General features: G+C 37.5%; 1 protein-coding gene across 2 annotated transcripts in view; it reads right to left on the bottom strand.

The window, feature by feature from the left end:
- The window catches only part of MSH7 (MUTS homolog 7), a 32,339-nt gene that overhangs the window by 3,854 nt on the left and 3,647 nt on the right, over window positions 1–24,838 (bottom strand). For both annotated transcript variants that reach the window (XM_089145160.1, XM_089145161.1), the window contains exons 5-15: window positions 24,418–24,484; window positions 20,799–20,894; window positions 11,973–12,098; window positions 11,839–11,872; window positions 11,704–11,751; window positions 10,595–10,785; window positions 10,380–10,506; window positions 9,993–10,270; window positions 8,385–8,579; window positions 1,336–1,755; window positions 972–1,068 (exon numbers count right to left, since the gene is read on the bottom strand). In XM_089145160.1, the coding sequence (XP_089001286.1) occupies window positions 972–1,068; window positions 1,336–1,755; window positions 8,385–8,579; window positions 9,993–10,270; window positions 10,380–10,506; window positions 10,595–10,785; window positions 11,704–11,751; window positions 11,839–11,872; window positions 11,973–12,098; window positions 20,799–20,894; window positions 24,418–24,484 (1,679 nt within the window). The remainder of the gene's footprint in view (window positions 1–971; window positions 1,069–1,335; window positions 1,756–8,384; window positions 8,580–9,992; window positions 10,271–10,379; window positions 10,507–10,594; window positions 10,786–11,703; window positions 11,752–11,838; window positions 11,873–11,972; window positions 12,099–20,798; window positions 20,895–24,417; window positions 24,485–24,838) is intronic.

Here is a 24,838-nt window from a genome sequence, read left to right as displayed (position 1 = left end):
AATGTTTTTTTAAAGTGGACCAGAGGTTGGTTCACTCTGGCCTGGCATTTGCTAAACTAGCAGTCTGACCATCTGGTCTGACTGTAATGGTAAAGTCAGTAGGCTTTGAAAGAAAGTAAATAAGTATTGTATGCGTTATATAATAGTGAATACAAAATAAAAGCTAATGTCGGTACCGCCAATGCAGCTAACTTGCTGTGCAACAAGCTTGAGGTTCAATTTCACCATTTGTGTACAGTGCACCCATTCTAAATTTTACCCCATACAGATAATAATGTTAAGATGTCAAACCTGACTGAGCCAGATGTCCCATTGACCAGCCAATGGTTTTCCATAACCTCAAAACACAGGCAAGTACACTTTTCAAAAACTTGCAATTGACAGCTGAACACTGAAGTCACAGGTAATGACCTGTGTGCTAGGAGGGAACATCATATGATAGACTTCATCCAAGATGTCATGATCCAAATTAAAGATAGACCTGTGACAAATTTGGTACTTGGGGCACATTCTTTTTCAAATTCAATCCCTACAACTTTCATGGTGCAAACCAGAAAATCTAAAAACAGAAACTGAAGGTTTGACATATTTACCACTCTGGTGATGTGGCAGCATGACCTGAACCATTACCCTAAAACAATGAATTATTATTCCCAAACAAGCAGTGATCATCTGAATATTTAGAAGCAGAGTCCCAGCAGATTATTTGACCACAGCTTATATCAGTATTAATTTCAGTACACCCACTGATTGTTGATACAACCAACAACTATACCATTATCAAGTACACATCTCTCCAATTCAATCAAAAATAATTCTGATTTCTACTCTAGAAATGTTGGGGAAGTAGATGGTTGTTTGTATGAACCATATCATAAGAACTTCATCAGGTGCCATATGATGTGTCACTGTTAGTCCCAATGGATGCAAGCATGAAACAAAAAATTTATGATTAAATACGAAGAACTTACTTTCGCCTGTCATGATCCTATCAGTGGCACCAAGTCGTGTGAAAATAATGTCCACAGGAGAAAGAATAAGCATCTTGCATGGCACATAACAGCCCAACTGCAGCCAGAAACAGAAGAAGATGAAAAAGAATTATGTATTAAGATATTAACGAAGCTATTACTCTGTAAAAAGAAATTTTCAACTGATAATACATGAATAGATTGAGTTGATGACTCCCAACCAAAGCTCAAATATGAATCCTTTTAGGTCGAGAATTTACAAATTACAATTTCACTCAAATTTATTCCAGTGAAAATTATGCTTTAGCTATTTCGAGCATGCCCTAAAAACAGAAGTGCTTTAGGTTCTAGAAGTCAAACAAACCTGAGCAAGTATGACAGCCAGACATGTGGCACGCATCAGAGTTGACTTCCCACCCATATTTGGTCCTGTCAATAGCAAAGCATGGGGATGATAGCCAGTTGCATCCTCACCAAGGTGTATGTCATTGGAAACAACTGTACCCCCATTTTCTCCAAAAGCATATGGATGCCATAACCCTTCAACTTTAAGTAGTGGTCCTCCAATCTCTTGGCAACCAACTAAGGACCTGCTGGCATTAGCAAGTACAAAAGTAGGTCTGCACATAAGGCCACATGAAGAATTTGCAGTTATTGTGAAGGAGCGCATAACATCAATATAGTCCAATGCATGGATTACTTGAGACCATTGAGTTGCTCTTTCAATGAACAACTCAGTCAGAATCGACAGTGTTTCAGCATCTGAATCTCCCACTTCATGGTCCTAGAAGCCAGGTAAACAGAAGAATCAAGCCCAAGTCATAACTGATGTAAGCACTAAGCAACTTGTGTAAAGATTCAAAGAAGAAAGTTAACTGGAAAAGTAATTAAAACCAAGACCATAATATAAGTTATTTAAGAACCATATAACTCTTCCAAGTTCTGCTATCTCCACATCACTCAAAGAAGGTAATTTAATTTATCAAAAAGGACAGCAAAAGAACAGCGAATCTGGTCAGTCTTTTGTAACAAAGAACAACACCTAGATGATAGCCCCATGAATCTCTCATAATATGCCTTTTGTAGGAATTTCTAGCAAGAAAATGTACCCAAGTTGAAAACCTTGAAAGTATGGTGAAACAATTGAAAACAAATGTGAGCACATAAAAATCAAACAGCATTAAATTAGAGATAGATGATAAGATCCTAATATTGCTACATACTATGAAATGGATAAAGACATAACACATTCCCCTCAATCAGAAAACAGTCCTGATGTAGTTACGTGTACATGGTTGGATCGGCATGATCAGGCCCAGAAACCCATACCAAAACAAACCACAACCTAACCAGTCATATACTTTCCAGGAGAATAAAAAATTATAAACACCCCAAAGGGAACAAGGAAGAATATAGAAAGAAGAGGGAAAGGGGAGAGAGGAAGGGGGAACTATGAGGCAAAGCTAGCCAGGGAGGCAAATCAAACTTGCCTAGCTGAACAAGTAATCCAATATCAAGACCCCAGTAACAACAAATGTGCTTGTTTCTCGGGGAATCAACTAGAGTTTTCTTGGGGAGGGAAGCAAGCTTGAGTTGACATCCCTATAGATCGCCTTCCAAATCTGGTCAATGGATCTGGATTTGAAAGTCCATCTATGGAGATTGTGCTCCATCCGTATGTGTGAGATACATGTGCCAAAGACAAGCTTAGCAGTCCTATCAGCAATTGAAGGGCCAAAAAAAGCAGAGGTGAGCCAATGACACTCATGGTCAAAGGAGAGGGGCCACCTAGATCTATACCACTTAGAACCAATTGCAAGGTGCCAAATATGTTAAGAGGTGGGGCAGGCAAAGAAGAGGTGGTGTATAGCTTCCTCCTTAGGGCAGAAGGTGCAAGAGGGGTTAGCTAGGATGGAGCAACAGGTGAGGAAGGATTGGGTGGGGAGATAGAGGAAGAGGGCTCTCCAAGTTGGTGAAGGCTTAACAAGGGATGTGCTTTTGAACCAGACTAGGTTGGACCAAGTGACTTTGGGAGAGGGGGAACGGATGTGGTGCCAAGCCAAGGAAGTAGTGAAGATACCATTTATGGCAGGTAGCCAAAGGAGTTTATCTCAGGAAGGGCCAAGGGGAGCCAGTGGAAGAAGGAGACCAGCCATTTGGTATAAGGTTAGTAGAGAATTTAGGTTATTTTGTGATCAAAGTATCATTAGTAGTAGTCTCCATGTTCTACTTCTGTTTAAGGTTGAGATTAGAAATTTTTACTTTTATATATGCTAGGGGAATTCAAGGAAATAGACAGTTACATAAGTGATAAAGTTTTAGACTTTTACCTAATGAACTGTGACCAAATTATATTAAATTTAAGTTTGCAACTGTATCTGCAATGTGGGTATATAAATAGTAGATGTAATCACTCACTTGAGCCATGAATTTATAAATTGAATTTTGAGTTTTAATTAGTGCTGCCAGTATTTCTTATCGTCTTTTCATTTTTCTTCTCCCACGAGTATATTTTCTCATTCAACCTGATCTCCAACAGCAGCAAGTTGAATTATCCCAAACCCCAAGTCTTCTTTGTCTAATCTTTTTAACCTCTAAATTCCAGATTTCTTTATTTCCCCTATTTGTTAAAGTTTTCCTTAAACCCTAGCCATTAGAACCTAACCCAGCACAAACTAACCATTAGAATCAATTCGAAATCCATCCCATAACCCATACCTATGATCCCCTTCTTCCAATCAAGAGTATACATCAAAATACCATCTAAAAAACAAGGTTATTAGCCCCTTTCTTGAAATTTCATACTCCCCAAATAACCAAATTTCAGACTTAGATATACACCAATATGACCATTAGAATGGTCACTTAAGAAATCATCCCTACATACTACTTCCTAAGTTTTCTCCAAGTTTCAACCTATATCTATTGTATGTCGAAGTCCGAACAATAAAAATCCATCAAGTACAAGTAGATCAGAGATATCATTTATAATACTGCAACGGAAACTATAGTTATCTATAATCAAAAGTATTTCAAGTTCACCACTACTCTGTTACATGGTTAAGCCACAGTAAAATTGTATGTTTCACCAAAAATTGTATCCAAACATCACATCCATAACCTAAGTATCAAAATATGATAGTAAACTACTAACTATATCTCCATCACCAAAATTTATCTCTGCCACTAGTGCTCTACTTCAAAAAACTATACCCTTACCCTTTATTCTTCCCACGCAGTCAGAGTCAGTACTGAACTTGTAAATGATCTACAAAAAATGCTTACATCTGTAGGGTGAGCTCAACTAGCTTTATGAGAAAGAATACAATCCAGTCACGCTAATGAATATACACCTCTATATTGTGCAAATCCTAGATGACATGCTACTATGATGGCTAGGAATCTGTATTACTATGTCTAAATTCTAATAATACTGCATCCATGATGCATGGCTATATAAATTAAAAACATTGCCATGTTTTTTTTCTTCTAAATTCTAATAATACTGCATCCATGATGCATGGCTATATAAATTAAAAACATTGTCATGTTATTCTCTGACTTCAATAACCTTTCTTTGTTATTTAATGTCTTTGCTATGCCTGTGATTCTGACTTTGCTTTATCTGTTGTTTACTTTATATGTGCTGCAAGTGGTCTGCCATTTAACATGTACGGAAGATACTCAGAACTATACCATGGGGATCTGGGAACCTAAATCGAGAACTAGCGAGATTTCACAAGATATTCAAATGTCAAGACTAGATGTAGCGCAGAATAAAATAATCTCTAACTCGGTCAAGATCTTAGTCAAGTCACCAGGATCTTGGTTTGACCAGATTTCGAACCAACTTGACCCTAAAAAATGATACAATCTCTTCAAGCCAGATATCTCACCCCAAACTCCATCAAGTTCCTGCATATTGCTGTTGTACGCTTGTACGCAAAGTTCTTCAAGCTTATGGTAGGTTTCACCGCAAAATTCATCAAAAATGCCCCTGCAAACGATTGCTACTACAAATGATTCGTAGAGATTCTTGGCCTATTATAAACTGAACTGAAATAACCTAAAAACATAGCAAAAACCTGTTTTGAGTCCAGCTGATGTGCCAGCCGAGTGGTAGGTCACCAGCTCACCTACACTCTTCTTTCAAGCTATTTTGGTAAACCTGTGAACTGGCAGGTTCTCATCGACCAGCAAACTCTGCCAATGATGCCTTGTGAAGGTTTTTTCCAGCTTTTGGCTGCTATTTCGGCCGCAAGTTCTTCATCCAATATCCATTTGACTCGATTCTTTATGTTAAAAGTAGAAAATGAAATTACCTACGTCTATCATATTTTGGATCTTTCTAAATAATGATTCTAAGGTCTTCAAAAGTACCCCTCAAGTAAAGTTTTAATTATAAGTGATACAATTTCAATTATTGTTGCACTTACACAGCCATCAACACACTCTATATGGTCTTTGCTACACTGAATCCATGAATATACTTGAAAATAACATTCATCTTGCCTTGAAAGATCAATCTGCTGGGCAATCTTGTTCCAAATTCTGCCAAAGCAAAGGCCCTTATGCCTGTTAGATAATCAACTTAATATGGTACACTTTTCTTGCGATTGGATGTTACAGAATTAATCCTGCTGAGAGAACCCAATTAAAAACCATTGCTAACCTGTTATTATAGTCCTCTGCTTTAATGAATTTCTCGGTTTTGTTAGTTGATTATTAAGTTAATGGCTGGGTGCACCCACTACATACATGGTTCAAGAACTTGGTTTTGGTGGCCAACTTGGTGGTCCAAAAGACCAAGTTGCAACGAGATCTTGGTGTGTTGGTAGATTTGGGTGGGAAGCATAAAACTACAATAAGATTCCAACGATATATCAGACATTACCAATATTAACTAGCAGGACATCTTGTAACAGAATCACAAAAAAAATAAGAGATATTACCAATACCAAGGTTATGAGTTGGGAATGTGATGCAATAGCCTTAGCCTAGAGGAGTCACACAATCTACCTTAGAAACCCAAACCAAGGGCCAGGCCTGGACCAACTTTCTAGTTACAGAAAGCGTTGGAATTAGTAACATTAGTATTAGTTTATTTCAAGTACCATAGTTGCTTGGGTAGTACATAGAAATATCCTTGTCAGCATTAGCATAGTATGGTAGTTCCCTATTTCAGCTAGCTTTTATATTAGAAAAGTTTCTATTTTTATGCTAGGCTTATTACCTATTTGTTCCTGCAACCAGAGGAGGAACTCTCGGTTTTGAGTTTTGAATATTGAAGTTTGCTGCTGAAGCTGTACGCATGATCATGTGAATCTAGTTTTCCTGTTCCCCATTCTTCTTCCTATTCTCCTAATTCTCTCTGTGAAAGCCCAACATAACGACTTCTTCTAAGATATACACAAGAATCATATCCTAAATTTTCAAATTGATCCATGATCGCACAGAAAAGTTCCCTCGTCTAGAACAGATTCAGGTTACCACTGAATGACTTTATCAAGAGGTTAAAAAACAGACAACCTCCTGAGGAAATGTTACCATGAGAGTCTAAAAGCTATACCAAACGAGGGAATAAAGTGAGAAAAGAAAGAGAAAGAGGGTCATATAGCATGGAGAGGACACCTCAATCATCAGTAGTGCTTCCATTACATATGAAAAAATGCATTATAATGTCAATACTGCCTTGCTTCTCCTGGCTAATCGTAAATCTAAAACTTAATCTCCATAACTCTTATGGTTGATAGTTAATATTTAACAGAACTAACAGTCTAACACAATTATGACAGTATTGCCCCACAGTTCTCAACACTCCGCCTCAAGTGGAATGTAAACAGCACCCGAATGCAGCCTGGAAGGCTGGAACAACTATTAACTAAAGCACTACAAAACAAGGGGTTTAATGAAGAGACACCCACTTGATCATTAGAACTGACAAAGGGAGTTGAAACCATAATCCTCATAATAGCATTAACATATGTGGCAAGTGCCAACCAGCTTCAAAGTCCGCCATAAGCTATTTAGCTTAGTATGATGGACCACCAACCCCCGTTCCTTTGACAAGTTGGAGACCCATCTACTTTGGAGTCGGCTTTAAGCTTCATAGGTTACCCCACTATAATGTTTTCAACCCCCAAGGAACAAACTCATTGTTGTTTCCTGGTTTTCATTATACTTGCCGCTGGCCTCTGCCACTCCCTCTTGATGATTAGGGGTGGCTCATCTTTTTCCGCCAAAGTTGACCTCCAATACAAGGTTTAAATTAATGGTATTGAGTAAGCTCACTTAAAGAGATGTATTGTATCTGAAATACATATCTTATACTACATATATGCATGGAAAAGGTCAAGATACACGTGTAAGTACACTTTTGGTACAACAAACAATATAAATAAGTAGTATATAAGAAGTATCATGCATAAACATTAAAATGTAGAACAAGCACACGAGAGAAGAAACTAAGACTGATTTGAGTACAACTCCTTGCAAATGATCACCTTTGCTGGATCCTGGATCAACTAAAGTATCTACCTAAATCTATCAATACCTATTACCTAGCCAAAAAAGTAGGCTTAGAAACCATGATTTAAACACAACGGTCAAATTTTTCATAAACTTCCCTTAATTTCTTCCAATCTTTGATCTCAAAGATGAATAGTCGGACAGTCACATGGACCATTAATGACCGTTTGTTTCAAAATGTGCCAGGGCCCATGTGATCATTCGATTATGTTTCTGAGATAAAGATTAAAGGAGAAATTCATATTCACCCAAAAAAATGTAGGTTTAAGAAAACTCAATCTTTTTAAATCATGGCCATTAGTACTATTTTTTGATACACATCGATAGATCAATGAAAAAACTAAGTTGATGCATCTATTCAAATCGATGAAAGTCTCAGGTCTTGTTATATGTTATTCTGCCTTTGTGTTTATGAAGGAAACACATTACATATTGCTCATTTAAAATGTTTAGTTGGTCCAACCGTCCATAAGAGTGATTTTCCATGTGGATCTGTAGTGTACAATGTATCCCTAAAATCACCCATGATGCAATACCTAATGCTGGTACTTCAAACCTAGGCTTAGGTGGGGGAAGGACTTGTAAATCTTCTAACTCCAATAAACATTTGCTTCAAGGGCAACACAAAAAACCCCAAGGATATAGTAACCATAAGGCAGTATATGCCAGACCTACTGTCAGGTTATAAACAGGGAATATACCTTCTTCAGCTATGGTTATAGTCTTACAGAGATGAAAGAACTTCCTGATGCCATTTACAGAGATTTAAAGGATTCTTTTATTTACATGAAGAAAGAGAGTGCTTAAAGGCAAATTTAAACAATCCTTTTCCACAATGCATGCAGGAGAAGCCAAAGTATTGTCCCAGTGACAATGAAATCATACCTGGTATTTTGGAAAGTCATTGTCTACAGAGGCTTCTAATTGAGTAAGAAGTTCATCAAGCTCATTAGCACCAAATAATAACGGAAGGTTCAGGATTTTTGATAACGCAGGAAATCCAAGCTTTTCTTTGTTGAAAATGGTTAACAAGTCCATTCCAATTCGAAGTCCTTTAATAAGAGATCCAAATGCCTTCACCTGTATGACCCCAAGGTAACATATATTAACAACTATAAAATAAGAATCAGCTATCCTTGTTTGAACTAGCTTAACGTTCAAACCTCTGAAATATTAGATTCTATGATAAACATAACATCACAAGACATCCCATTCAGCTTCTAAGTAATGCATATTACATTTTTTTTTAGGTCAAAATACATATTACTTAGATAAAAGATAAGATAATACAACAAAATCAAACCCCTGAAATATTTGAATCTATGGTAATCATAACTTTACAAGACATTTCATTCAGCTCCCAAGTAATACATATTACTTTTTCCTTTTGGGTCAAAATACAAATTACTCAGATAAAAGTTAAGGTAATACAAACAAAATCCAATCATATGATTGGAGTAGTAAAATTCAGTATACATCCCAGTTAGTTTAACAGAAGATGAAATTTTTTAACCTAAAAGAGAAAGAACAATGTGCATTAGGAAACGGGCACACTAGCATTAATTTCTTTTTTCTTTTTTTTGTCTGAATGACACCTCTATATGTGTATTTAGAAGTTGGCACCTTCACTCTATACCAATGGTCATATTTCCAAAAGCTTTTAACATGGTTTTTTCAATGAGGATAAATCTGTCATTTGATATAATGCATAGTTGCATTAATGACTTTTGACCTTTTGAAAAAGCCTCCTTTTTACCCCTCCCCTTGCATTAAATAGCTTTTTTGTAAAAAAAGGTTACAAATTTTGAACACCTTAAACAGGGGACAAAAAAGTGAGGTTACAAAATTTTGAACAACTTAGGGGGTGTCAATAAGAAAATCCTTCTTTTAAGACATAAGCAGCATTACAGCCTGGATATTCAAGGTCAATGCTTGCAAGAGGAACCACATGATGACATTATGATTAAGGCTGCCCAAGAGTCTCAACCTTTATCACTTGAATGTGTTCAGGAAACTTAAAATTAAATCTGAGTAGAATTTGTAAAGAGTTTAAGATTCAGAAAACCAAGTGGGACCCTTTATTCACTAGACAATGAAATAGAAACCATCCTTCTTCTTTTTGTCAGAATATAGGAAATAAGATTAGCAAAGACATGAACTTTTTACCTGCCAAAGTAATAAATTAAAAGAAAATTAAAGAAACAAAATGCAGAAGGAAAAAACAAGAAGACCTTAACATGAATATTCTAGAAAAGAGAGCTCTATGAAACAGCATGAACCAGCCAGCAAAACTGGGTTATTCTGACTCCACCTTCTTGGATTTTTATAAGGTTACCAAATTCTTTCAATTTGAGCATTCAATCTGGTTTTCAAACTGTGGCAGAAATAAGAGAAATCTTAATGGATATAACAAAAATTACAAAAGAAGAAGACTAATCCATGCCAAAATTATAAAAATGTATTGTTACTCTGAAAAACTTAATCATGACATACTCGCTGCTTCAATATTTTTCTCCCAATCATGGGAAATGAAGTTGAAACTGATGACTTAACAGTAGCCTTAACCCGTCCAAGTAGCCTCTCGAGGTCGGGAAGCTTGCGCAGATACTGAGCCATGACAGATGGTATTTCAGAATTTTTCATCAATTCCTCGACCACATTAAGCCTATCGTTGATTTCATGAACCTCCTTTAGTGGATGACAGATCCAGTTTCTTAAAAGCCGCTTACCAGATGATGTAATACAGCTATCAAGATATTTGTATAATGTACCTGACATCAAGCAACATAAACCTTGTTAAAACTAAATAGATATATTAAACTTATTATTTTCTCATGTGAAGGGAAGTTAGCTTTCAAAACAGGATTTGTTTACACTTACCTGATGAACTACCATCACCATTATTGCTAAATATCTCAAGATTTACGAGTGTCTGACCGTCCATCCTAAGACAACCTCTATAAACTTGGTAACATAGAATATCTCCATTGTTTAAAGCATCATCTAGCTGTTATTAACTGGAAAGGGTCAGCATAATATTCTTAATAAACAGAGAGTACAACCACACTCTTAATCAAAGAATGAGATAAGCTTACCATCAACCTAGATAAATGACTAACAAGTCCACCAAGGGCACAAATAACAGGATCATTGTTTCTAATGCCATCAAGTACGTGCTCCCAATGATTAGAAGACCCTCTAAAGTAGCCTTTGGACTGGATGAGCTTTCTGACTTCAGATGCATCCGCAAAACCCACAACTGACAATGATTGTGACATAACAGTACCTGCCAAAAAAAAAAACAACTCAAAGACTTAGGAAAGGGGATTCATGCTCAGCACCCAACCCGATCCACAATTCTTCAAATAGGAAGGGGGGGTTTGGTCAATTTGATCTATGGTTGTCTCCATAGCACAGCTATATGAATATAACCCTTGGCCATAATTATAAATGAATTCTTGAACATTGTCATTAAATAGTTCAGGGAGTGGAAATATGCAGCGGTCATTTAGTGAAAGTAAACCACAAATGGAAATACAAATGCATGACCATCCCAAAGTGGGTGTCAGTGTGCACGTGTAGACCAGTCTCATGCCAGCTAAGTAAATGAAATGAAAATTATCAGAACTACCAAGTCATGAGAAAGACAGTAAGTACTGAGATATCCCTGAACACTAGAATTCAAGCAATTTCACAACAACCCCTCTCCCAAATAAATGGGGTAGGCTACATGGATCCTTGCCTTCCAAAATTCAAGCAATTTTGAACAATGAAAAAGAAAGACATAAGGTCTCTGTATTCAATCTGAGTTAAAAATGGTACCTCAAGTAATAATAAGCAGTAACACTATCCTTGTAACTCAAAGTCTGAAATGACTAAAAGAATTTACAACAGTTCCCAGCTTTAGGGGATAATATGAATTTATGCATGTCTAAGAGATTCTAGACTAATGTCTCAGTCTATAACTACTTTATTTATCTATAGATTACGATTTTTTCACTGACTGAGAATGATTTAATTAAAAGAGTGAGGGAGAACCAAAGAAAAGCCTCCCTGTAAGGTCTTTGGAGAGATTTTTTATATTAAAGAAACATCGACTGAGTACATATTCCTTTAAGCACGCCATCAGTTGACTTAGAATACAATGATAAATATGTTACACCATACACCTTGAACAGTTGGAATGATTAGTTTGAATAACCACCTGATGAAGAATATTTTTTGAGTGCTTTGTGAGCTTCCTTGGAAAGCCCTGCAATCACAATAATACAGTCATGAAGACAAGTGCATGGACATTTCAAAAAAAATTCACCCAGAAGGGAACAGACAAAAGCTTTACCTCTACTTTCATATATAACTTCCTTAGGGGAAACCTGCAAGAATAAAAAAATGTAAAAGATGAGATCTTATTATAATTATCAATTCTGCACATTTAACAACTTCCAACTAGCCAAACAGAAGGCAAGAACTTACTTGCATCAATAAAGCTCCTAAAGCAGCACAAGAACCATCATCACATATGGAACCAACCCAAAATTTTAAAGCAGCACAGTCAGCAAATGCAAATCCATATACCCTTGAACCATTCTCACTGTCGCCCTAAACACAGAATAGAATGCATTAAAGTTCACGGGATACAATGCATGTATAATCCTTACTGCCACTGAGAAAAGGAAATGAATTTGGCATCAGTATAAAAACCACATAATTTACCCACTGATAGCTAATGAATCAAATGGAGACAACAAATATTTTCCAATATGAAACAAGCTTTATTAACAAAACTATACCAAAAGCAGCTCAGCTAGTCATATTGATGGAACTCAGTCCTCTACACACCAAGCAAGACTCCTGACCCAACAAGAGGATCGAATATATTGGATGACAGCAAGTAAAACCACTCATTAACAGCAGCAATAATGCAGCATTAGGCACAAGTATAAGGCCACCAACATAGTGAATTGAAGCTATGATTAAGCCTTGAGACAATATTAGAAATTAGTAACCAGAAACCACACAAGAGAGATAGGAAGAAGAGTGGAGAGACTGAGGATGATAGGAACCTTCAATTCACTATGGAATTCAACAGCAAAACAGAGAAAAATCACAAAGATAGCTGGTTTTAATGTTGTCAGTCACCCCCAACACCTCTTTTACTAAGGGAGTGGAGCCCTCAGCCAAAGGCTGCTCCAAACTCATTCACATAACAATCCATACCCCCTCCTCTCAATTCTCCCATATTTATTAGCCCCCAACTAACCCTAACATACTCTCTATCTCCTCCACATGGCACCATCCTAGGGCCCTAATACTACCGGCCCCTCGAAATTCACCTTGTCCTCAAGGTGAAGGAAAATTATGAACTGGGTCTTCACATGTTTGCCACATAACCAGGCTAACTCAGCATGTTTTAGAACAAACCACCTTGAAAACCAACAAAATTGGCATCCACATGACTTCAAGCAACCCATATGAAGAAAAACCTTGTGAGCTTCAGCAGATGGAAAGTACACACCCGGAATAGCCATCGGAAATTGGTCTAGCTGAAAACCAATATCGTTAGGATCCATGTAGAACATAAAACTTTCAAGGCTGAGTTTTGCATCAATATAGGAATCAAAGATCCGCAGCAGGTTGGTTGTAGTGATCTCCATATGGTCATTCGCAACCATTTCCCCTAAAATATTGAAAATGATCCCTTTATTTCTTCAAACATGCATAGGAAGTGAGATGCCGTAAAGACCTCAGCACTAGAGTTTATGGGCTGAGTCTCCTTCATTAGTCCCTGTAATAAAAGTTTCTTTAGGTACTTGATAACTCTATGAAATAGAGTTAAGATTGGTAACTTTATACTTGAGATGGCTTGATTTAGGAGTATTTTATCTTTGTTTTAGTGTTAGTATTCATTAGATGTTGTCTTATTGAGTCTTAACATGTTGCATCTTGAATAGGTCATTATTGTCACTCTTACATGAATTTCCCTTCAGATTAATGGATGAATTTGATTAATCCTCTTTCTCTTGAAAAATGTAGGTGAAGATCCATAATAGAAGAAGAATATGCATGTCCTCTAACTTTGTTGTAGAGTTTGCTGCAGCAATACGGAGCAGAATATTCTTAGATCCAATTCAAGTGGAAATGACCAAAAAGGGCTAACTTAATGGACTTTCTTCTTGTCATTCCATGAAAGATCTCAGCCGTTGATATCAAAAGAAAATGTTCTAATCCTACAAACCACTTTTAACCTAGCACTTTTGGGGGGAAAGAAGGGTACAAAGGAGGCAAAAACGTGAAAGGCAAAGGAAAAGAGGAAAAAAGGAGAAAGAGGAGAGAGGGATGGAGCTGAATTCGTGGGAGAGCTGCTGGAGAAGAAGGATTGATGGAGAAGAAGGACTGATGGAGGAGAAGGCTGGAGCTCTTGTGGAAGCATTGAAGCTCTTAGTTTCTTTTCCATTTTATAACTCTATCTTCTTATCTTCTAGCTTAATGATAACTATATCTATCTCTTTGTATTTGATTTCTGTTATGGGCTAAACTTGTGTTGTGTTAGGATGATAGTAGTACCTAAACTTGAATTTTAAGATGTAACTATCATGTGTTCTTTAGTTTTATTGCAATAAAATTTATTGTCAATGAATTCAGCATGTTATATTGATTAATTTCGGTTCTTGAATGATCTTTCATGAACGATTGTTATGATTTTGTTAACTGGAAAGTTAATGCAGTCTAGATGTTTGTTGAATTGTGTGAGTTAGCATAATCTTTAATTAGTTTGTGTTAATTAGTAGGTTGGGTAGGAATACCCAATTACCTCACATTGCCATGATTGGGATTGGGTTTAAATTGCATTCATATTTCAATTATTCATAGGAATATGCAGATGTTGAATTAGGATGCTAAGCATATGTGTATTGGAAAATACCATTATGCTACTTCATTCCAAGTTCTTGATATATTTTGGGTTATAATATTACTTTAGTATTTGCATTAGAAAATTCAGGGGAAGGGAAACTTGATTCCCAACACTCTTTTCACTCACTAAGTTCCTTCTATTGCTCAATCTCCATTTTAGTTCTTTAGTTTAATTACCTGTTATTTGATTATTTAGTTAGTCAATCACAAATCAATCTTGTTAATCTTGTTTAATTTAGTTTTACTTTTACATTGAAAGTTAATGATAGAATTCTCCGTGGGATCGATACTCTACTTATCATTTATTACTTGATTGCAACACGTGCACTTGCGTAACATCTTGGTACACAAGCAACAAGTTTTTGGCACCGTTGCCGAGGAATTTTGTCATTAATAATTAGTGTGGAAGTAAGTTGCGAACCTACAACTTCCCTATCACGCCTAAACCTGCGACTTCCAGGATCGCCATCTCCTCCGCCATCCACCATCGACTTTGCTTCTAGCGCCTTCTCTCTTTCACCATTGATCCATTGCCATCACCATCAACATCGACATCGTCCTTCACCATCGCCTCCGCCAGGTAAACCGTAAACCTTATAATTCTCGATTTAAGCCAGGCCCAAGGATGATGCTTCTAAAATCCCATTAAGCCCATCACCTGGACCAAACCAGACCAAACCTCCTTTAAAACCATATTTTGTCCTCCAAATCTACAGTTTGAAATCCTATTTTGTTTCAAGGGTTCATATTTTTCAGAGTTTATTTGTAATCTTTTCATAGTTTTAGCCCAAAAAAAAAGGAAATATGTTTTTTTTTTTTATCATATCATTCCATAGAATTGTTTGGGTTGTTCGGCTATTGCATTTTGCGACGTTTCTGTTACGTCGAAAGGGTGACACAGAAGAACTGCAGATAATTTTATCAACATGACAACTATTGATGGTATTCCTACTCCCACTGGCTCCGAACATTACCCCACTCTTCATCTTCTTTCGGTAAGATTTGATGGAACAAATTATTTGATTTGGTCCCAATCTGCTTACCTAACTCTTGCCGGAAGACGACTTGTTGGACACATTACGGGCACCACTATCAAACCTACTACCACAGGCGTTTCACAGGATAAATGGATCTCGAATGACTCTCTTATTATGTCATTTCTTTTGAATTCCATGAATCCAAATATTGCACGTGGATACCTATTACTTGATACTACCGCCCAAATTTGGAAGGTTACTACTAAAACATATGGACAGATGAGGAATGATGCACAGGTTTATGAGCTACAAAAGAAGCTTCATAAGACTACCCAAAAGGAACTAACTGTGGCCCAATATTATGCTGAGTTGCAAACTTGCAATCTCTTTGGAAAGAGTTGGATCATATGGGGATTATCACCCCACTAATCCAAATGATGTGACTACTTATAGGAAGCACATTGATAAGATTCGGGTATATGACTTTTGGGCAGGTTTGAATGTGGAGTATAATCAAATCAGAGTGCAAGTATTAAGTCGTTCTCCCTTTCCTACACTAGAACAATCTTATGCCCTTGTTCAATGTGAGGAAAGCCGTCGATTAACCATGCTTCATGCTCCTATTGTGGAGAAATCAGCCTTACAATCTATTAGCACTAAATCTGATTCAATTAAGGAGATTGTCAAGTGTGAGCACTGTCATAAACCATATTATACCAAGGCCAATTGTTGGAAGCTCCATGGGAAGCCTGCTGATTTTGAGCAAAAAAGAGCACAAAGAAGAGGAAAACCAAAAGCTCATATTTATGAGACAGTTTCGACAACACCTTCTACAGACATTGGTTTTTCACAGGAGGAGTTAGCTACTCTGCGATGTATTCTACAGTCTTCTACTGTCGGTACAGCCTCTACCATTACTTCCTCGACTACCCATTCCAACTCCTACATTGCTACTTCAGGTAAAACTTTTACAAGCTTCCAAGTTTCTTCAATTTCTACTCCTTGGATCATTGATATAGGAGCCACAGATCATATGACAGGTTTATCCTCTTTTTTCTTACAACATTCTCCAACTTCTGGAAAATGATAAAGTTCGAATTGCTGATGGCTCCTATTCTTCCATTGTTGGAAAAGGGACCATTTAGCATTCTCCATCACTTTCTTTGTCTAACATTTTATATGTTCCCTCTTTCTCTACTAACTTGCTCTCTATCAGTAGTCTTACACATGACTTAAATTGTAAAGTGACTTTTTCCCATCTTATTGTGTCTTCAAAGATCTGAGTCACAGGGAAGGAGATTGAACGTGGTAAACTAGACAAAGGACTTTATTTGCTCGAGCCAATTGGAGGATGTACTTCTACTCAAACTACATCTTTTAATCAGGTCCATTCGGTAATATCAGACTTCATCAATGGCACCATAGGCTAGGTCACCCCCATCTAGGAACTCTTAAGAAAGTATTTCCTAACTTGGTTTCTTCTTGTAAAGAGGATGATTTTTTTTGTGAAGCCTGCATTTTTGCGAAGCAGACTCATTCTACTTATTTACCTTCTCTTCATAATAGAAAATCTATTCCTTTTGTGCTAATTCATACTGATGTGTGGGGCCCATGCCAACGTGTCTATTACTGGCCATAGGTACTTTGTTACTTTTACTGATTGTCACACTCATTCTACATGGATTTATCTTTTAAAACAAAAAAACTGAGGTTTTCCGATGTTTTCGTGATTTTCATAATATAATTAAAACTCAGTTCAATGCCACTGTGAAGATCCTTCGCAGTGACAATGGCACAGAGTATATTGAAGTTGAATTTCAAAGATATCTCTTTGACTTTGGCATAATAAACCAAACCAGTTGTGTCGATACGGCTGCCCAGAATGGGGTTGCCGAAAGGAAAAATCGGCATCTTTTAGAGATAGCCCATTCAATTATGATTGCTATAAATGTACTTGACCAATACTGGAGTGATGCTATACTAACTGCTTCTTACCTTATGAATAGGATGCCCAGTAGGATATTTGGTTTTAAATGTCCTAATGAGATTCTCCAGGGAGCCTCTTTTTTTATTATTCCCCCAAAGATTTTTTGATGTGTGTGTTATGCTAGAATTACAGCCCACTAGAGTAAGCTGGCTCCCCGCAGCCTACGTTGCATATTTTTAGGGTATTTTGCTACTCAGAAAGGGTACAAATGTCATCATCCTCCTTCCAGGAAAACCATTGTATCCATGGATGTAATTTTTAATAAGTCTTGCCTTTACTATACACCTCTCCAAGGGGAGAGTCCTAAAGGAGAGGTGTTCTTTCCAACTCTAGATCTTCCTATCACACACCAACACAACTTAAGAGTTGAAGAAAAGTTTCTTGACCAAGGGGAGACTTCGGCCAGTATACTTGAGGACTCTAATCCTCCCCCTTCGTTTTCTGAACCATGTGAAGAACCTAGCCAGGGGGAGACTACTCCTGTGAGGCACACTATTGAGGTCTTTCAAAACCAAATTGACCAGAATAAGGAGATGCAGACTTATCAGAGGAAGAATTACAACTGGCTAAAGCAGGTGGAGAAAGGTGACACATTACCACTTTAGTATCCTGCTCCAGAATCAGATTCTACTGTTCCCTTGAGGTATCTTCTTCTAATCTTCCTATTGCTATGAGAAAAGGAGTCAAATCTTGTACTCAACATCCCATGGCTAAATATGTCTCTTATGACTCTTTGTCGAGTCTTACCGTGCTTTTATATCCTCTTTATCATCTATATCTATTCCTAAAAGTTGGCAGGAAGCCTATGCTGATAAGAGATGGAAGGCAACTATGGTAGAGGAAATGCAAGCAATGAAGAAAAATGATACTTGGGAGCTGGTTACACTTCCTCCAGGAAAAAAACCAATGGGCTGCAAATGGGTGTTTGTGATTAAACAAAATATGGATGGATCAATCAACAAGTTGAAGGCTAGACTAGTTGCAAAGGGGTTTACCCAAACCTATGGGATTGATTATAAGGAGACTTTTGCCCCTGTTGCGAACTAAACACTATCAGAGTTCTGTTGTCTGTAGCTGTGAACAAAGACTGAAAATTGCACCAACTAGATGTAAAGAATGCCTTCTTACATGGGAAGTTAGCTGAAGAAATCTATATGAAACTCCCACATGGTTTCTCCAATGACATTACTGCAGGGAAAGTTTGTCGGTTGAAGAGGTCGATTTATGGGTTAAACAGTCTCCTAGATGTTGGTTTGGACGCCTCCTAAGGCAATGACTTCTATTGGTACAAGCAAAGCAATGCTGATCATACACTATTTGTCAAGAAATCGGGTACTAACATCACACTTCTCATTGTTTATGTAGACGATATTGTCATCACAGGGAATGATGGTGAAGAAATTCAAAGGTTGAAGGACTTTCTTGGCAGAGAGTTTGAGATTAAAGATCTAGGGAAGTTACCGTACTTCTTAGGGATTGAGGTAGCTCGATCAAAGAAGGGTATATTCCTATCTCAAAGAAAGTATGTCCTAGATTTATTATCTAAGTGGGAATGTTGGGGTGTAAAGCAGTTGATACCCCTATTGAAGCTAGAGCTAAACTTAAAGAAAAAGAGGGAAAACCAGTGGACAAAGGAAGATACCAAAGGCTGGTAGGGAAGCTTATTTACTTGTCCCACACCAGGCCAGACATTGCTTATGTCGTGGGGATAGTGATCAAATTCATGCATGATCCATATTTAGCTCATATGAAGGTTGTTACAAGAATACTACAGTATTTGAAGGGAACTCTTGGAAAAGGAATACTTTTGTCACCCACTGATAATCTAAAATTATAAGCATACACCGATGCAAACTGGGCTGGATCTCCAGAACAGAAGTCAATTTCAGGTTATTATACCTTTGTTGGAGGTAATCTAGTTATTTGGAGAAGTAAGAAACAGAATGTGGTAACTTTATCTAGTACCGAAGATGAATATAGAGCTATGGTTCATGGAGTTTGTGAGCTATTATGGTTGAAAGGCTTGCTGCAAGATATTGGAGTCCAAGTTCCAAACCCTATGATGTTATACTGTGACAACAAGGCTGCTATTAGTATTGCTAATAATTCAATGCAACATGATCGAACTAAGCACATTGAAATTGACAAATTTTTTTGCCAAAGGAAAACTGGAACAAGAGCTTATCGGCATGCCTTTTGTGAGGTCTAGACACCAAATGGCAGATTTTTTCACTAAGAGTTTGAAAGAAAGAGATTTCCTTCCTATTGTGGGCAAGTTGGGCATGACTAATATCTATGTCTCAACTTGAGGGGGAGTGTTGGATTCTACTAGGAGTTAAATTAGAGTTTGTGTTCATGTAAATTTCTATTTCTTGTTACCCAAGTAAGGGTATTTACGTATAATAGTGTTGTTTCCACTTTATTATAAATATAAGACTTGAGATCATATTGATCAATTGAGCCATTCTACCAATATCGTGTTTCTCAACAGTTTCCTTGTAGTTTATCTAGACTAAGTTTGATTTGAATTCCTTAGGGATCAAGTCTCAACAATTTCCTAGTAAGAGACTTTCTAGATACTTTCTAGCTTTGTAACTGATGCATCAAAATAAATATTTAAAAATAAGCAGCTCGTGTTGCTAGATGGTTGTTCTAAAAAGGCTGATTGTCACTCAGTTCGTTTTTTACTGGCCGACAGTTGACTGATTTATTTATAAGCCCCTCTCTCATCCTGCATTCTAGGAATGTTTGTTCAAGTTGGGCACGGGTGATCTGTATGCTCCAGCTTGGGGAGTTATATTACTGTAGTTGGTCCTATAGAGTATCATGTGTACCAAAACCACTCCTATATTCAGTCAGTATCACGCAACTCAATGGTGGGGAGTCATTTCCATCCTGAAAGTCCTTGGTGGAGTTAATTTCATCTATTTCTAGGTAGTTTCCTAGTCTAAGTTGACTTTAGTCCATCTCTGGCTGACTCATTCCAAAAAAAAGAGAATTACTCTTTTCAGTTTCCAAGGGACCATGTCTGCCAAGAAATCAGAAGCTTACACTGCTCACTTTCTTAACATGTCATTGCACCAAAGCCAAATGAAACAGAGAGGTAGTAACAAGGACAAAGGAATTAACAAATAGTTGGACAAAACCTAAAAGGTAAGGGAATCACCAGTGATGGAGTTAATACAGAAGAAAATCCAAGCTGACAAGAGACAGGAAATCATCATGGACATTCTACAGCAGATATTCTCATACAATTATTCATGAAATAATAACCAAAATACCAAATGCTAACCACCCAACCTCCCACGCAAAAGGAGGGCTGGTGCTGGGGGAAGAATGTGTACTTCAATAAATGTAAACCATATTAGCAACCTTTCACAAAGTCAGAATTGGTGTATGCACTCAACAAACAGAAGTACATACCTCTTTTAAAGCAAGCAAATGGACAGCATCAGGCCCAATGTTGCCATCAATTGTTGTCGACGGAGTAATTACATTTACTAACTTCCTTTGGATCACCTGAAAATCAGTCATCAGTAATCAGAACAGGGGGCTTGAAATTTAGTCTGTTCAAACAACCAAAAGAAAAATCAATTAGTTAACTAAATTTCTGCTCAAAATAATTATATACAATTTAATGTAGTACTGTATTTGAAAGATCAAAACAGTAGCCAAATAGGACCTTTTCACAGAGACAATTGCAAATTTGATGACTTAAGGTACTAAAATTCAGATATAATGAGCTGAACCGTGGTACAAGTTTGTTTAACACTACTGTCTTAACGTTCTTATGGTGGTTATTTTCCCGTCTCGATTGGATAGAACACCAACCTACCTTGATCAAACACAAGGGTTCTCCAAAGAAGAGGAATGCTAGCAAGCAATTTGATTTCAATTCATCAGTTGTTTTTTCACCACTTACATAAGTCTCTTTATATAGCATTCTAAAGAGACATAAATATTAATGGCAACATCCAACCACTAGCTAACACCACCTACCTATTAATGACTCAACTACTACCTAACTCTTGACAAAGGAGAACTCTTTTGACAATGAGTTCTCTTATTTTCAAACTAAAGCCCCTTTTATTGATTTTCTAAAAACTAGACTTAGGCTTAGGTCTAGGCTATGAAGTTCAACATATGTAGGCTAACTTTAACCCACTAAAACAGCCCTAGCCCATAAAAGCCATGGGCTGGTTCAGGTGACAACTTTAGGCCTTTGATGGGCCTAACCCAATGGGCTTCTTCTTTCGTAAATATGTCTTCAATTCTGCATCACAATTCTTTTGGAGAATAAAACTTTCATAACCAAAATCCCAGAGGGGAAAATAGGGAGCAGGGAATACACAGGGAAAAAGAGAGAGAGAGAGGGAGGGATGGAGAAGCTATACAAGCTACTAGCCCTAGGAGACAAAGCTTGAAGACTGCAAATGAGAAGAATCTAAGCCCCAGAAAACAACAATGGAACTGTCCATTGGGGAATCAAAAGACAAACCAAATGAGGCCTAGAGGTAACATCAAAGAAGATGGCTTTCCAAATCAAGTCAATAGACAAAGAGTTGGACGTCCATCTTCAAAGATTTCACCGTCAAACTATGAGAGACTTCAGCCCCAAACACAACCATGCCAACAATATCATAGGTAGAGCCACCTGAAAAGGACATACCAGCCAAAACCACTTCTGAGTGAAGGATAGGGGATGCCTACTACAGGAACCTAAGGCTTTCTTCTAAATAGCAGATGCTAGGGGGCAACAAAAGAAGAGGTGATCGATGTCCTCACACCATTCCAAACAAAAGGATACAAGAACAGGAGGCATGAATGTGGAGGAATGATTTGATGGGAAGCAAAAGTTAAGGGAAGATTCATTGAAACAGTGATGAGAACTATGGGATTTGAACCATACTTATTTGTGAAAAGGGATAGAGGGACCATGAGTTCTAACAAAATTCTAGGCAAAGCTAGAGCAAACTACATTGGCAAGAAGTGGACTAAAATGACTTTATCTAAACGGGAGAGCGGGAGAGCGGGAGAGCGGGAGAGCGGGAGAGCGGGAGAGCGGGAGAGCGGGAGAGCGGGAGATGCCTGGAGAGTCCCAAGGAAGGACAGAGAGGAGACCAAGAGCAATGGAAGATGAGGGAGGAGAGAGTAGGTATTTAGGAATGCTACCAGAGTAGACCAAATGAGCACCTAAGATGTCATAAAGGACTCCTGAGGGCTGCCAAGGATCAAGCCAAAGGGAGGTCAAGGTCTTATTAGCGATTCCCAAGGAGGTGGGACTAAGGGCTAATGGACGAAGGATAAGGACTTTCCACTATACCCAGGACGGGTCTACAAGCTATGAAGCAACCCAGTGGATCATTTTTAGGAGATAGAAGTAGAACAAATTGACCCAAGTTGAGTCCTGCATGGTGGAAATCTTTTGAATAAGCTTGAGGGCTACAATATTACGATCATAAAAAAGGCAAACCCAGTGTTGAAGGCTTCCACACAAGCAGAGTGTCCCTGGGGCAATTTTCCTACGCAGCCTTACCCCGGTAATTTTTGCTATGAGGCTGTCTCGATTATGCTACAATGACATACACTACAAAATTCCAAGGCTTCCTTCCAATATGGAAACATAGGTGACTGCCCATCTAGTCAGGTCGAAGAATTTGAAGACTACCATGTGGTAGCAATCACTTGGGTGGACTGTCAAATTAATCCATCCCCTGCTCCCTTCTGAAAAACAGGATTAAACATTTACACCGGAAGGATACACTGAAAATTTGCTGAAATATCGTAAGTTCTGCTTGAAATTTACGAGAAACATTCAAATGTCTTCACAAACAAAAATCAAAGAAAGCTTAAAAGCAAAACATTTCAATGCCTAGCTTCACAGTGCGTCAAAAAGCTTATATAAGGTACTTTTTACCCCAAAATTTTGGACCAATTTTAACACCTATTGTCCGTTAACAATCTTTCAATAATACCATGCTGAAGAATAATATATATAATGATCATTAAGGAAGATACAAATTCAACTCTCTTTCCCATAGTTGTCAAAGCGGCCGCCTAAGCACCAAAGCGGTTTTTCAACCGCTTTGTTTTGAACTACTTAATTGACGTCCAATCTGCAAAGGAACTCCAAGGCCCAAAGTGACATAGAACCTATTTTTTGCTCCGTGAGCGGGAACCCCCGTGCCCGTTGGCAATAGAATGTGAAGCATAAGCCATACTCAACATCAAGAATCAATGAATCAGTAAATGCCTAGGCGAATGCTTTGACAACCATGGTTTGATGAGATGAACTTATGTTTGCATTCTTTTTCTGAATAATTTTTCATAATTAGGATTCTTGAATGCTTTTTTTTTTTGAATGTGACTATTGAATATTTGTTTAGCTTATTATAGAAAGTAGTTGTATTGAAAAGTAGTTATATTGAAGGAAAAAAATTGACCCAACCGCTTTGGTCGCCTTATTGCCGCTTTACCTCCTAATTACGCTTTGGTAGCCTTGCCGCTTTGGCAACTATGCTCTTTCCCTGACTTACCATGTGGTAGCAGTCACTTGATAATTGCCATACCAAAAAAAGAAAAGAGGACTAATTTTCCCAATATCTCAACTTAAACACCATCTCTGATCCTTAGAGCACTTCTGTGATGGAACCCCAATTTCATTTATAGACATGAAATCTCTAAAACTTCCATCATCAATTTTCACAACAAGTTGGCTTCAACATCTCAAACGTTAGTTTAAAATATCATTTGTCTGGTAAAACATTTATGATCACTTCATGCTTATATGTCAATTCCAGCTCTTATCAACCAATAGAAAGGAGAATATTTGTCCAGAACAACCATAATTTACAAGTTACAAGAAATTTTAACAGCAAACCACAAAGTTAAACTATAGGCAGAAATTACTATAGCAACATTTGTTTCCAATCATGACCCAGCCTCAGAGATTAGCACTAAGTAACTAATTTTTGGAAGAAAAAAAATTGATAATAATTATTGTGGAAAAGTCTGAATGTCTCAAGGCCACTTGACTACTTACAGAAGTTGCTCCCCTAGCCTTCGCTTGATCAGATGTCTCTGTTTGTTCCATCCGTCCAACTTTATACCTTCACATAGTAAGAAAGGATACAAAATCAAATCAATGACTCATACAAAAGAAATAGGATCCATTGTGATGGTTCAGACGGCCATTATACAAACATCATATGATTTAAGAAGGTATTTCAGTTCCACTGGATGGATTTCAGGAAAATGTCATGTGTTGCTCATAATTGAGGGCCTTGTCAACAAGAAATAAAAAGTCCAGGATAGTCTGGAATATATCCAAACAATGCCTCATGAGGAAAATTTCCTAGCCCAGATACAACAGCAAGATTATCTTAGTACTTAGGACATGATTCCAGCAGCAAATTTTGCACCACATATCAAGAAATCAATCTGTGCTAGTAGAATGTTTAGAT

This window comes from Hakea prostrata, chromosome 2, assembly GCF_041222555.1.
Source record: "Hakea prostrata isolate BN-2017 chromosome 2, UWA_Hpros_2, whole genome shotgun sequence".
Classification (NCBI taxonomy): Eukaryota; Viridiplantae; Streptophyta; class Magnoliopsida; order Proteales; family Proteaceae; genus Hakea; species Hakea prostrata.
The sequence above is the reverse complement of the archived record's forward strand: the minus strand, read 5'-3'. Positions and strand labels throughout refer to the sequence as shown.